This window comes from Candoia aspera, chromosome 4, assembly GCF_035149785.1.
Source record: "Candoia aspera isolate rCanAsp1 chromosome 4, rCanAsp1.hap2, whole genome shotgun sequence".
Taxonomy (NCBI): domain Eukaryota; kingdom Metazoa; phylum Chordata; class Lepidosauria; order Squamata; family Boidae; genus Candoia; species Candoia aspera.
The window spans coordinates 39,526,410-39,541,348 of record NC_086156.1 but is presented as its reverse complement, the minus strand read 5'-3'; the positions used below and the strand labels follow the sequence as shown (position 1 = coordinate 39,541,348).

The window sequence follows — 14,939 nt, the reverse complement described above, 5'->3', positions numbered from 1 at the left end:
GAAAAAAGAACTAAAAAGATGTGAAAACACAAAAGAAATTTTTTTTCAACATTACAGAAAGAGGTGACTTCTGACTTTTAACAGCAAGGATATATACAAAAATTTTCCATAATCCATCTCTTACTGTATATTAAACCAAAACCACATTATTTCTATAAATCATTCCACTTTAGCACATCATAAAAATCACCAAGTACAGTTACTCCGTCCCCTTATATCAAAATAAAGGGAAAAAAATCATATAAACCTCCTAAGCAACGTCCCCCCCCCAAATATAACACTTATTTAATTATTCCCTTCCTACTACTATTCTATACATTTCTGTCTACTGTAATAAAAATCAAACTAAAAAGCACATAAATTGTCTGCCATTATACTTAATACTACAACAGTTTTAATAATCTTAATCTTAATAAACCCCAAAAAGAAAAACAATTCAAAAGAGTAACGTTAAATCAAGTCCTTAAAACCATCCAAATAGACATTTTTTTAATACCCTAATAATCTTAATCCAAATCCTTAAAAAATAAATAACATCAGTCAAACCCTAAAAGTGATCCAGGTAAACATTCTTCAACCCTTATCCCACTACAAAATAAACCAAAACATTTACATATGCCCAGAATGTGCACAGAGCTTTTCTCTTGAAAAAATCAAACAGCCCAATTGCCCCCTCAAAAATTCCAACTGCTCTACATAATGAGGCCTTCTTTTTCATGGCATTTCACCAAAAAGTTAATTTCACTTATTGCTTGCAGATCCCTCTTTCCGTTGAATTTCTCCAACTCCACTATCCAATCTTCATCCAGCATCTCAACAGAAATCCCGATTTCATTCTTAGAAGAAACATTTCTATCACTGCTGAATTCCTCAATTTCCTCCACTACATCCCCAACCAGATGGCACATTTTAGGCCTCATATTTTCCATGATGTCCTGAATGTCTTGTATAAAAGCTTGATAGGAGTCAGAAGATCTGTTTAAAATCCTCCATGTCTCATGCAGTAGATTATGGCGCCCCCTAGGAGCTTAACCAGAGAAAGTGGAAGATATGAAAAGGTTTGCTAGTGTGTTTAGACAAAGTGAAAGTGAGATAAGCAGACAGTTCCCAAGGAAAAGTAGAGACAGAAAGCTGAAAGTTAAATCAACTAATTCAACGTGTAGGAAAATGCTAATATCTTCAAATTTAATACCAAAATAATAACAGGCAGGCAATTGTTTACTCTCAATCCTCTTTTATATTTGGAAGGAAAATGAATTCCAAAACTTAAAAAAGGATTTTTTTAAAAAAGTAATCCCAAAAATAATGATAAGCACCAAGAGAGGCAGCTTCTCTTCACTGTAGAAAGCCTCTCTTAGGGTACACATACTTTAAAAATATATATATATATAAATTTGGTGATTTAGAAATGGGGTAGCCAGTCTTAGTGTCCCTTTAAGGCTACAGGGCAGGTTGGAAAATGATAACATCCCCGCCTCCCAGCTGGCTCTTACCAGTTGAACGCAAAATGCTGTTTTCAATCTTCTGGCTGGATGCAGCCATCTGGAGGACAGATGGGGTGATTCCAGGCATTTTCCTTTATCCAGAGAACACTCCTGGGCTTCAGGAAAACCTGCTGGAGCCCGAAAAAATTGCCGCATTGTCAGTTCCGCCTGCTAAGCCTGCAGGCTCAGCTGTTCAGTCTGCCATGTCCCCACCGGAAGCCCATTTGACCCCTTCTGCCCTTTCTCAAGGCATTAAAAACTTGGTTTTGCCATCAAGCCTGGGGCCCCGAAAGTGTGGGTGAGTCCATATCTTGGTTATATTGATTGTGGGATACTGTATTCTCTGCTATTTTATGTTATTTATCTTAATAATTTTGGTTGGGTTTTTATTGTTTTACTGTCATCCACCCAGTTATGTATATGAGATGGGCAGCCATATAAATTGATTGAAGTACATGCCTATGGCGTCAGTGTATCTACAAAAGAAGCAGGGATTTCAACCATCCTGCTGTGACCACCATCTTGCCTTTTCTGAGACCTATTCCCTCCCAGAGGCTGAAGTGATGTAACACTAGAAGTTTGGAGTACATCTTGATGTTAATTCTAAGCGTGTCTGCCTCTATAGGTAGGCTATGTTTAAAAGAAGTTATGGAATAGAAACAAGTTTTACCTGACAAGATTGAGACTGATTTGAAAGTGGATTTAAAAATGACAGGCTACAAGAATGACATGGAAAAAGATGTTACACTGGACATACAAAAGAAAATGGCTGATGTAATAGAAGGGGTGTACAAATGACAAACCAAGAGAGTAACCTGGATAATTTTCCTATATTGGATTTACAAAACAGGCTCGTTAAAGTTTTGAAGAATTTTGTGTATTTTAAGAGGAGGTGACAAATTACTAAAATTGTTTATACATGTTGCGATGAAGGGGGAAGTCACTTCTTTATATGTATTTTTTCTTTCTTTTCTATTTTTTTTGCTTTTTTTCTCCACCTATTTTTTATTTTTTTTTAGTTTGTATTAGTTTTTACTGTTGTAATAGTAATCTTTAATAAAATTACTATTAAAAAAAGAAAGTGATGGATTTATACTGAAATTGATGCAGCTTATATATTACTTATTGCCAGCTCAGATTCCAGTCTTTTGGTTTAAAATTTATGCATTTTTGAGGGAACGAAATGCTTTAAATCAACTATTTCTAATAATGGTAAGGCCTCCAGGACATGCAAGCCAATAACCCCAATTTTCCGCATTCGATAAGCTGAGTAGACAGCTCTGCTTAAGCATTTACAAAGTCTCTTAGTAGCAAGGATTTTGGAAAACCACACCAGCACGGGCTCTCTTGCAGCACTGTCCATAACAAACCAGTGTTATCAACACGCAAAGCCTGCAGTGGAATACTTGTGGCATTAGGTCTGACTCAAGTATTTAAGCGGACACATTGGGTGACATGCACATAACATCATCCCCCCTCCCCCTGCCTCAAGCTCCACTGTGCTTTGGAACACTGCACATGCAGCAACTAAGAGTCAGGCACAGGTTACTTGATGGTGGCTCCTACACTTCAGAATGCCCCCTGCCTGAAATCAGTAATGCCTTTCCAGTATCAAACCTTCTGAGTTGTGCCTCCACTCTCTGGGATGGTCTTCCCCCTGCAGTACAGATTACCCCAACCCTGTTTATCTTTTCCAAACAAGTTAAAACTATTCTGCTTGAACATGCTTTCAGCTCTTAGAGGTTCTTAGGTGCCTCATTTATGTGCTTTTATCTTGTCTTTCTTATACTTAATGTTTCATCTGTTACATGTCCACAAATCTGTCAGATTTGGATGGGATATCAATACTGGAGAATAAAACCTGTTGAGGAGCTCTTTGCCCAGGCCTTTCCTCTCTGAACGTTACAGTATTTTATTGTCTCCCCCTTTAATGAACATTTATATTGCTTCAATTTAAACTGCTTGAGGAAGTAATTTTATGGAAAGCAATGTAGATGTACATTAAATAAACAAACATTTTAAATAATAAACACTCAGATCATTGGCCCAAGGAAATAGGATCTCCCTTCTTCAGGTTCCAGTTTTTAACTTTGCAGATGAGGACACACGATTGTAAGAAATCTGTTTCGCCATCATAATGCCCATATTTAATATTTTTAAACAAGTAAAACCAGTTTTTTTTTAAAAAATCATTTCATCTCATACAGTACATTTTTGTATTCCCTCAGCAATGTCACATCAACAGTACTCAAAGTCCGATATGAAATATTTCTCAGTATTTTAAGCAGTATATAACCAGTGACTACAGTAAAGCAGAGTTCACATTAAACAGCTTCTTCAGTTAAAATCCAGAATCTTAGTCCTTCTGTCACATTTGACGTAAGGACTCTCCCTCCACCACCAGACAGCATTGGGCAAGGGCCAGGGGCAATCATGCAATGGTTTGTCGCCATGTCCGTTTTCACTGTCGTATGATGCTGATAAAAGCCACTGCATAGCTCTCCCCACTACTCTGTCAGGGTGAAGGGAGAGGTGTGACCGCCATTCTAGTCCAGCTAGCATAACGTAAGTACTCGGCCTAAGGCTCTAAATATCAGACATAAGGTGAGCTCAGATCTACATCTTGTTTCGAAAGAAACTGACGGGGTTTTCTTCAGTGAATAGTATCAGGATTAAATGGAAATGGCAAGAATATATTTTACAGTGTATTTTGCTAGCCTATATATGCATTTGTGGAATTTATTCTTTAAAACATAAGCAATTGTTCACAGAGGGTCAAGCAGTATTTTCCTTCTAGAGAAAAAACATTGCATGTGTTAGAAGACTAGGATCGAAGAATTTCCCTCTGAGTTTTTAAGAAATTGATGTGAAATGGCTAACCTATCTCTGGATTTTTGCTAAATATTCTGTAACTATTTGCAAAAATAGTTACCCCAAAAACTGTAACTTGCAATTGAGGTTTTTTTTAAAAAATGTGAACCAATTATTGTGGTGAAAAGTCTTAACACATCCCAATAGTTGCTTGACTTAAACAGAATAGGAGTTTTATGTCTAGATAGTTAATTTAAATCAAATATGTAATGCTATATAATAGGACTGCAAACAAGTATTTATATATTTAGTGATGTATTGGCCTAAAACCAGTATGTATCTGAACTATGACATCGTAATTCTTCACATGAAGTTATGGGAAGTTGGAGGCATGTTAAGTACTAAATAACGACATGAAATATCAATGTACTATCTTTTCCAAAGTCATTCTTCGGAAAATCTCAAGTTTTGATACAGACTTAATCATACTTTGATCCAACCTAAGATATTCTTTCACACCATGAAACAGTATGACGCAATTAATATATTAATTTGAAAATGCAACAGAAAGCACAGCAAATCCTTGTTTACGAATTCGTCACTGGCATTTAAAAAGTCATGAAATTAACAGAACTTCACAGACATAGACAACCTAGTGGATCTTTGTTTTGAGAAACCTTTGCAGATATAATAAAACTGACTTAAAAAATCCCACTAATGTTTCAAGACTGATTATGTAGCATTTAACTTGCATATATGTGTAGCATAAATGATTCACATAACACCCAATATGCAATGAAGGCATAATATAGTTTTCTTGACATTTTTCATGATTCTCCATAGAAACTTTACAGAAAGACTAGCAAGGGTGATCACCAACTTTAAATGCCTACTACTGTAGATGCATACAATATTAAGGGCAATGACTTTTATGAAAAAAACCCCACATTCTCAAAAAGGCTTAGATTTGACCTATTTATCTCTTATGTTGTTTTAAGCTGTGTTCAAAATTAACGAATTCAGCATATCAACATATTAATTTGGTAGTCTCTAAACTTTACAAATTCTTAATATGCTTGATTCAACTGTACATAACCAAATGCATTCATATGGGTGATCCTCCTCTAATTTCTTCACAGTTGAAAATATTGTGAAGTTATTTGGAACTATTTACATATTTACATAATTATGTACATACACCATGAATTTTATAAAACCCAACATGTTTGTATTACACACACACACACAGAGATGGCGTATGTATTTTTGTACTAAAGTGAACAATTAATGTACACTGACTGTTTTCTAAATTATCAATAGTGAAGCCAGAAACCGTTTTTCAGAACTTCCTCATTTAGCAAGGTTTTAAGGACGAGTTGGACCAATGTAGTCTTGTTTCAGATGGTATTGTATCATTTACCCAGAGTGCTGTTTTCCATGTGTAGCCACCCTGGATTCTTCTTTAGAATAGATAATTAAATGATTTGTTGTAAAGATCAAGCAGTCAGCATCTGTAATATTTAGTGTAATTTCTTCAACTTCTGTGCAAATGGGGCTGTTCTAGATAAAGAAGAAATCTGTGGACATGTTGTCAGTGGTGAAAGAAGATTCAACCTGAAGCACTTACTGCACAGTAAGAGATCATTTCAGTATTATACAGTCAACAAGTCCTTTTTCACAGAAGTATGTATAAACATAAATAAACATTTTAGCACAAAATACAAACAATTAATTTTAGGTAAGTCAAGTATATAAGTAAGAGGTAAAAGCCTATGGATGGACTTTAAAGGCTAGAAGTTCTTCAGAGTGCATGTTGTTTAAGGAACGCAGGTCAGGCAGTTTCAAAAGTAGTTTTGTAAATATAGAGGCTTCATTTGGATGATTTTTTGTGATTAAAGTCCTGAGCGCACGGATCAGTGTTTCTTGCAGCGCTTCCACAGAATTGACATTCTCTATTCCTGATCGTTCTAAATGAAAGATAAACAGGGAGGGAGACAGTTATTGGTTTGCAACTTAAATCATTAAACACATTGTATAAAATTCTACAAAGTATCCAGCTATTCATCAAAGCATTTGTGTTAGCAGATGGTATTCAAACTAGGTAAGTCATAACCACCTTCGGTTAAGACTGTAAATATAGTTTATAATAATGATATAAATTGACATGCAGATCTTCTTAACTAAGTATCAGTTTAACAAGCTACTTCCTGCCCTTATAGTGAAGGTGAGGGGCACCTTAATGTAGGCAAATACATTCTGCAGAGGTGATGGCAACTAAACTTGTGATCCAACAGCTTGGATGTGTGTGGGATTCTTTACTCCACTTTTGGAGCAGAGTAACAAATATACACATGCTAGAGCATCTCAGAGATCAGAGTAACCACAAAGGGAGTTTTAAAAAAGCATCTAACAATAGTGTATTGCAGAAAAGGGCAACTTTGGATGTGCAGTTAACGCGGGTGGGGTGGGGTGTCAGGCAAGGATCCTAACGGCAGCCAAGGATGTAAGATGGACAGAGTCTTATCAAGGTAGGATTTTCTAGGGCGTTTGTTTTTCTGGGAAGGGGTGGAGTTGACTCTACCCCATCTCAGAAAGGGAATTCTGTTAAGTTAAATCGTAAGGTTTACATTACAACTTTCACCTCTTTTGCATCAATTTTCAACAAGTGTGAGTTGAGAATACTCTGCCTGCCACTCCAGAAGAGGTGGGGCACTTGTAGCCTTTGGTTGTCCACCCCCATCCTATATTATCTTATGAATTACTTTGCAGTTAAAAAACTGTTCCTTTCCATGATAAAGAATTTAGGGTAAGTGGACTGGGGAAATATGTCTTTGTGCTTACCAAGGACATTATTCATTTTACCTGTTGCACTTCAGTAACTAAAATTATCATAGATCAGACTGCATGACAATTCAAAATTACATTTCCTTTTGTAATATAGATCAGAAAATGTGAACATTTTTATATCTGTATTGAAAATGTGTATTTCCCCCCCCCAGGATACATTTTATTTTAAAATTCAATACTATATTGTTCTTAGAAGTTCTCATGAGGAAGAATACTGAACCAAAACTGAGTTGTCAAAAAACTGAAAGATCTGACATATGTAAAAGCAGCTGAAAAATAATAGTACGTTCCTAATAAAATAGGAAATGTTTAGATCATTACTGAAAAATGGCAACATGGATGCCTTTGGCTAACCTCTGTAAAACAGTCTCCAAATGTACCTACTGCTGAAAAACTCTGACTCTCATCCCTTTTCATGCAAACCAGCTGTATAAAAGGAACAAGAACAGAACCACTAGTGAGGCACCTTCAGAAGAGATAAAATATTGCAAGATAAATCTCAGATATAATCTTAATTGTTAAACAATGTGAAGAAACCTGGGGGGGAGGGACGTCCAACCCAAAAGCCTGATTTCATATATTCTAAAAAGACTTTATTTTTTGTTACAGATAAAGGTTCATTTTGTTTTCTTACCAGCAGATACAAGGACCACCGCTGTAAACAAACTCATTTCTTCATCACTAAGGCTCAGTGCATTTAGCTTCTCACTAAACTCAAACATGGAGTTCAGCAGATCACCAGCTCCCATGGTACGTAGATCATCAAAACTGTATTTCTTTCCACTAAGAAAAGTGACAGTACGATCTTTTGCATCAAATAAAGATGCAAACCGTACCATTAATACCTGGTCAAAAGAAAATTCAGGGAGAAAAGCTTGCATGTGAATCTATACTTTGCTTATATAGAATCTTCAAAGTTTTTTTTCTAGACTCAAAATTTATTGAAGATAAACTAGACCAAGTGTTTGCTTACAAAATTTAGTATTTTTTCATTAACCCAACGTAAGTATACTATACATATGCAATGGAAAGCAAAACTAATCAATGCATGTGAATAGCCAGAAAAGTGTTGACCAGATTAGTTTAATAACCAAAGGCAGCTATTTGACATAGGCAAGTAATTGCTAATTGTCAGCTCCAATGACAGCATAAAATTATCTCGATCTGTGTAAAGCCTGTCTTAGCATTGTATTTTAAAAATCAAGGTTCTGGCACATTTCTGTTCAAAAATGTTTTGGGTTGCCCTGCAGGACTTAACATGACTTGCCCGCAACTCTTTCATCAACATAGTAGCAGCTGTTTGACTTCAATGTTTCTCAACAGATGGCCTATTTTTTGAAGGGAGAAGGCTGAACAAATGCAGGGAAAGCCACTGGACAAAGCAGCAATACCTTCATCTGCTCATTTAAAACTTAGATGCCAACTGTTAAAACTGCAATACCCTTCCCAAGTTACTATTTTCCCCAATCTTATAATTTCAAATGTCCTAAGTACTAGGCAAGTTTTAGGCTGAATAATCTAAGGCTTTCATGGTATGAGTAGCTTCACTTAATAGTACTTGTTACACGTCTTTTCTTCAAATCCTGTTAGTGCCTTGAAAACAACTTTTAATACTGCCAAACAGTTATTAACTCTTGTTGCTGTTAAATTTATCTAGCAGTTATTCAGATACTGAAAGACACTGAAGATACAATCCAGACAGATTTAAAAACTCAGGTCGATATAGTCCTAATTTTTAAAAAAGGCAGTGCTTTACTTTCACTTTAAATTCTTTAAAAATGCTCAGCTGTAACAGGAACAAGTCCTTAAACTAGTTGCCTATATTTGACCAGGAGCCAGAGTCAGGTGAAAAGCAGAACCCCAATATCCACAAACTCAAGCACATCAAAACAGTTTGAAGGAAACCAAGTACTGTATTTTTAAGGACAGAAAAACAAGCCTGTTATCCTGCATGTTACACCTTGTATTTTAAAAGGCTGTACGGGTACAAAATAGCCAGCTGTTCACATAACAAATGTTTGAATATAAAATTCTACCATCCTTTATGAGGCCCCACAAAAGCTACAGGATTTTTTTCTTATTGTCCACACACGCACCTCAAGGGTACCACAAATGCAGATTAAAACTCTGAAGCTGAAATGGTGCATAGCAATGTCTTCTGCTAGTAGCACTATTAAAATCCCAAATCTATTCTAAGGGAATGATACAATTGGACTCCATTTATTATAGGACTTAAGCCACCAACTTTGCCATAACATCTAGAACCTGAATATAGATTATACTCTCAGCACAATATTGCTTTTAAATGAAATCCCAAATATTTAACTGTTCATGATTTTTTTAAAGCTGTTAATTTCATGATTTTATAATTACCAGCTGGAAGATAAAGTATAATCAACTTGGAAAATTTTCTAGTTGCAGAACTTTTTTAGAAGCAGCAAAACAGCATTTGACCTTTTAGTTGATTAACCACCTTTAACTTGCAGCAATAGCTTGAGAAATATTCTATCAGAGGTGAATTTCTATGTCATAACCTGAAACATGATCACATAATGCTTTATTCAACCCAGGAACTCAATTTGAAATTATCACTGAAACGTTAATCTATAAGAGCATGAAAACATACAGTACAAATATTAAACGTGGGAAATTGAATCTATAAACCTAATTTTGTAGCTTCAATATACTTGAAACTGAACTCCTTGACTATTCTATAATTCTTAGATGCTGGCACAAAATTAAGATCATTTCAAGGATTTTGTGCTGCAATACTTTTGTAAACAATCTTATGTCCCAAAATCAATAATGAAGTGTAATTTTTACTTTTTGCTACTATACAGCTCTGCAAAGCACAAATGAAAGTTTTTGAGTATCCAAGTATAACTAATAGCCCCAAAGAACACAGAGACTTTGCATTAAACTTTTGTTTTTAATGGTCTCAAAATGTGTGACAGATTTTGGTCAAGTTGTTTCCATTTAAAAAAGATTACTGATTTTAAAAACTAACAACTTAGAAACTGCCACGAAACAAATGGTCCACATACATTCCTTTCCTTCTGAAGCTTTTATGATGCATTGTAATTATTAACCAGTCTTTTACTATTAAACTTAAATGGCCAATTGAGACAAACAATTCTGAGACCATGCTTCCACCACTGATTAAGACCGAGGTGGCAGTTGTACAGAATTTTTATTTAGCCTTCTGAGCCTTCTGGGCAGACTTTGTGACCTTGCCAGCACCGCCTGCTTTTTTATCAACAGCCTTGATGACACCAACAGCAATGGTCTGTCTCATGTCAAGCACAGCAAAACGACCCAGAGGAGGATAGTCAGAAAAGCTCTCAACACACATAGGCTTGCCAGGAATCATGTAAACTATGGCAGCATCTCCAGATTTGGGGAACTTTGGACTATCTTCCAACTTCTTACCAGAACGACGATCAATTTTTTTCCTTCAGCTCAGCAAACTTGCAAGCAATATGAGCAGTATGACAATCCAGAACAGGGGCATACCCAACACTGATTTGGCCTGGGTGGTTCAGAATGATAACCTGTGTTGTGAACCCAGCAGCTTCCATTGGTGGATCATTTTTGCTATCCCCAGCAACATTACCACGACGGACATCTTTTACAGATCTGTTCTTTACATTAAAGCCAACATTGTCACCAGGCAGAGCTTCACTTAGAGCCTCATGATGCATCTCCACAGATTTTACTTCAGTTGTAACATTAACGGGAGCAAATGTCACCACCATGCCTGGTTTTAGAATGCCAGCTTCCACACAACCAACTGGAACAGTGCCAATCCCACCAATTTTGTAGACATCCTGAAGTGGCAGGCGTAGAGGTTTGTCAGTTGGACAAGTTGGTGGCAAGACAGAGTCCAGAGTTTCCAGCACTATAGTTCCATTAGCATTGTCATCTTTATGAGTCACCTTCCACCCTTTGAACCAGGGCCTATTAGAGCTAGGTTCCAACATGTTATCTCCATTCCAGCCTGAAACTGGCACAAAGGCCACTGTATCTGGACTGTAGCCAATTTTCTTTATGTATGTGCTGACTTCTTTGACAATTTCCTTGTATCTCTTCTGGCTGTAAGGTGGCTCAGTGGAATCCATTTTGTTGACACCAACAATGAGCTGTTTTACACCCAGAGTATAGGCCAGAAGAGCACGCTCATGGGTTTGTCCATTCTTGGAAACACCGGCTTCAAATTCACCAACACCAGCAATGATTAGGACAGCAGTCAGCCTGGGAAGTACCAGTAGTCAGGTTTTTGATGAAATATCTGTGTCCAGGAGCATCAATTATAGTGATATAGTATTTGCTAGTTTCAAATTTCCAGAGTGAAATATCAATAGTGATACCACATTCACATTCAGCCTTCAGCTTATCCAATACCCATGCATACTTGAAGGAGCCTTTACCCATCTCAGCAGCTTCCTTCTCAACTTCTCAATGGTTCTCTTGTCAATCCCACCACATCTGTAAATCAGATGTCCGGTGGTGGTGGACTTGCCAGAATCAACATGTCCAATGACAACAATGTTGATGTGGGTCTTTTCCTTTCCCATGCTGGATGGTCAGATATGCTATTTGTCGGCTCCAATAAAGGTCCTCCGAAGCAGTGGCAAACCCATAGCGAAAAGCAGAATCTTCAAAGTTTGACAGCTCATAAAATTGAAGATAAAAGTCTTCCCTGAGCCAAGGTCAATTCTTGCTGACTAGTTATCTTGGAATTAAATGGAAGTGATCTAATCCTGTTGCCTTCTGGGATTTTACTTCTTTTTACTTCCCAGCCCTTCTATCTCCTGGTGCTCTTCCATCCAACTATTATCCTGCTCAAAAAATGTGTTCTCTATTTGACCCTAAAAGTAATGAAGTAGTGAGATTTATCCTGAAGGTTTCCATATAAATTCTAAAACAGTCCATGCACAAAATGATCACCATCAGAAGATTCTCTGTTACCTATATCCTCCTTTTGAATGGAGGGATACACTTATATTGTTTGTTTAAAAAGGCTTTCTTACAATTTACTAAAGAGATAATAAAGCACAGGCTTTAAAAAAATCCCAGCAATTATTTATATACTTTAGATACAGGCAAGGCTATACGTAAAAATATATTTAGTCATTGGAGTTATGGTGTCATCCTCTTGGTTTTGGTATTTTCTACTGGCATTTTCTTGTACTTATTGACTCTGGATATAATAATGGTTTTAAATTAAAATACAACATATTTTTTAAATTAAATTTTTATTAAGTTTCAAGACAAAGATAAATGCTACAAAAAAACAAAAAATTACAAAAAAGAAAAAGAAACAAAAAGGTGTGAAAACACAAGAGAATTTTTTTTTTCAAAATTACAAAAAGATGTGGCTTCCGACTTTTAACAGCAAGGATATAAAAAAATTTCCATAATCAATCTCTTACTCTTTATTAAACCAAAACCACATTATTTCTATAAGTCATTCCACTTTAGCACATAATAAAAATCACTAAGTACAGTTACTCCTCCCCCTTATATTACAAAAAAAAATTCATATAGACCTCCTAAACAACTTCCCTCCCCCCAAAACACATATTTAATTATTCCCTTCCTACTACTATTCTATACATTTCTGTCTTGTTGTTGTTTATTCGTTTAGTCGCTTCCGACTCTTCGTGACTTCATGGACCAGCCCACGCCAGAGCTTCCTGTCGGTCGTCAACATCCCCAGCTCCCCCAGGGACGAGTCCGTCACCTCTAGAATATCATCCATCCACCTTGCCCTTGGTCGGCCCCTCTTCCTTTTGCCTTCCACTCTCCCTAGCATCAGCATCTTCTCCAGGGTGTCCTGTCTTCTCATTATGTGGCCAAAGTATTTCAGTTTTGCCTTTAATATCATTCCCTCAAGTGAGCAGTCTGGCTTTATTTCCTGGAGGATGGACTGGTTTGATCTTCTTGCAGTCCAAGGCACTCTCAGAATTTTCCTCCAACACCACAGTTCAAAAGCATCGATCTTCCTTCGCTCAGCCTTCCTTATGGTCCAGCTCTTGCAGCCATATGTTACTACGGGGAACACCATTGCTTTAACAATGCGGACCTTTGTTGTCAGTGTGATGTCTCTGCTCTTAACTATTTTATCGAGATTTGTCATTGCTAAGCACATAAATTGTCTGGCATTAAACTTAATAGTTAACATCAGTCAAACCCTTAAAGCAAACCAGATGAACATTCTTCAACCCTTACCCCACTTCAAAATAAACCAGAGCATTTACATTTCCCCACAAGGTGCACAGAGCTTTTCTCTTGGAAAAATCAAACAGCCCAACTGCCCCCCTCAAAAATTCCAAAAATACTACATCTTCCAAAAATTCATTTTATTACTGTTGAGGCCAGAGGCATTCCACAGGGGGCAGTCCAAAACATTTGTGTGAGCAGACTAACTTTCCCTGTGTCCAGCCCTGCAGGGGATGGAGAGAGGATGTTAGTCAGCACCAGTATGCAAAGCTGTTTTTAAGCCAGAGCTCAAAAGTATTCTCTCCTCTCAGAAAATGCAAGGTGAGGCAAGACAGGAGTATAGTTGGCACTTCTTAAATACAAGTTTTTCAAGGGTTCTCTGACAGAACCTGTATGCCCATTCTCACGTTCAGTGTGGACTTTCCCAAAAGGCAAGACTGAATGCAGTGAGGAAGCATTGGATTTCAACTGTGTACCGAGGTGTGGGGCCCCTTTAGGCAGTAGAGACCACCAGCCAGGGAAGCCACAGAGAGAGGATTGTTATCTACCGATCTGGATACAGCCAGCAAGGTGAGTGCAAGACTGAGGACCCTGCTTTTCAAAATGAGTAACGAAACAGGATAAAATCTCCAAGTCAAAAATACAATCTATAGTAATGTGAAGAGGCAATTTTTGCCATATTTCCCCAACAACTGCAGCACACACGTGCTGAACTTACCAAAAAAGCTGCACTGATTTTATCAGTTAGGTTGATGTCAAGAAGAAGAAACTAAATTGAAATATTCACCTCAAAGGTTCCAGCCTTCAGAAGGTTTACTTGGTCATGTTGGGAAAGATCTCGGAAGCCTGGAACACGCTTGGCAAATTCCACTACTTCCTTTACTGCAGGGGTAAAGCTCATGGAAAATTCTTCCCAGACTTCCTGACCAGACTTATTTGGATCCACAAAAGGAGTCTTGTTCATTGGGCAAACCTAGGTATTTACAAATATATAGAATCAAAATCCTATTCTCAACACCCTGTTTTCAAAAACTATGACGCTGACAATGTCTCCAAATCTAACATGAAAAATTGCTCATAATTAAACATACTAAAGAGTATGTCCCAAAATATTAGAATCTAATTAAAATTAAGTGTTGCTTCCTAGTCAACAGCATAGTTCAGTGAAAAACTTTCTTAGAAAAGAAAACAAAGTAAACACCCTACTCTTCTTTAAAGTTCATTTTCCAGTGATATTTTATAGTTGCAGACCTACATTCTCAGGGCTCCTTTGCATTACAATTTTGGAATGGCCATGATAATTTTATTTCTATCCAGTGCATCTGGTTGGGAAGTTTAGGCCTACTGTCTATCAGGAAACAATATAATATGGTATGACCTTGACTGTAACCATACTACTGTAACCTTAATTTTTCTCAGTTCATTTAAAGCCTTTAAAAAAAACTGTTAAGGCTTAAGATGTCTGAGTCTCCTACATGTACATTTCTTCTCTTAATTTCTATGCCATTTGAAAAGCATAGCACAAATAGTGTGGAAGAATCTCAAAGAATGTATTTTCAGCATCAAGTGAAAATA

The 14,939-nt window shown here is 36.9% G+C and overlaps 1 protein-coding gene and 1 pseudogene across 2 annotated transcripts in view; both read right to left on the bottom strand.

The window, feature by feature from the left end:
- Nucleotides 1–3,604: 3,604 nt before the first annotated feature.
- The window catches only part of NR1D2 (nuclear receptor subfamily 1 group D member 2), a 30,312-nt gene continuing 18,977 nt past the window's right edge, over nt 3,605–14,939 (bottom strand). The window contains exons 6-8 of one of the 2 annotated variants that reach the window (XM_063303888.1): nt 14,152–14,337; nt 7,777–7,987; nt 3,605–6,262 (exon numbers count right to left, since the gene is read on the bottom strand). In XM_063303888.1, the coding sequence (XP_063159958.1) occupies nt 6,066–6,262; nt 7,777–7,987; nt 14,152–14,337 (594 nt within the window). In that variant the 3' untranslated portion in view covers nt 3,605–6,065. The remainder of the gene's footprint in view (nt 6,263–7,776; nt 7,988–14,151; nt 14,338–14,939) is intronic. The other variant, XM_063303889.1, reaches the window with a different exon arrangement.
- LOC134497893 (elongation factor 1-alpha 1-like) lies at nt 10,052–11,784 on the bottom strand (annotated as a pseudogene).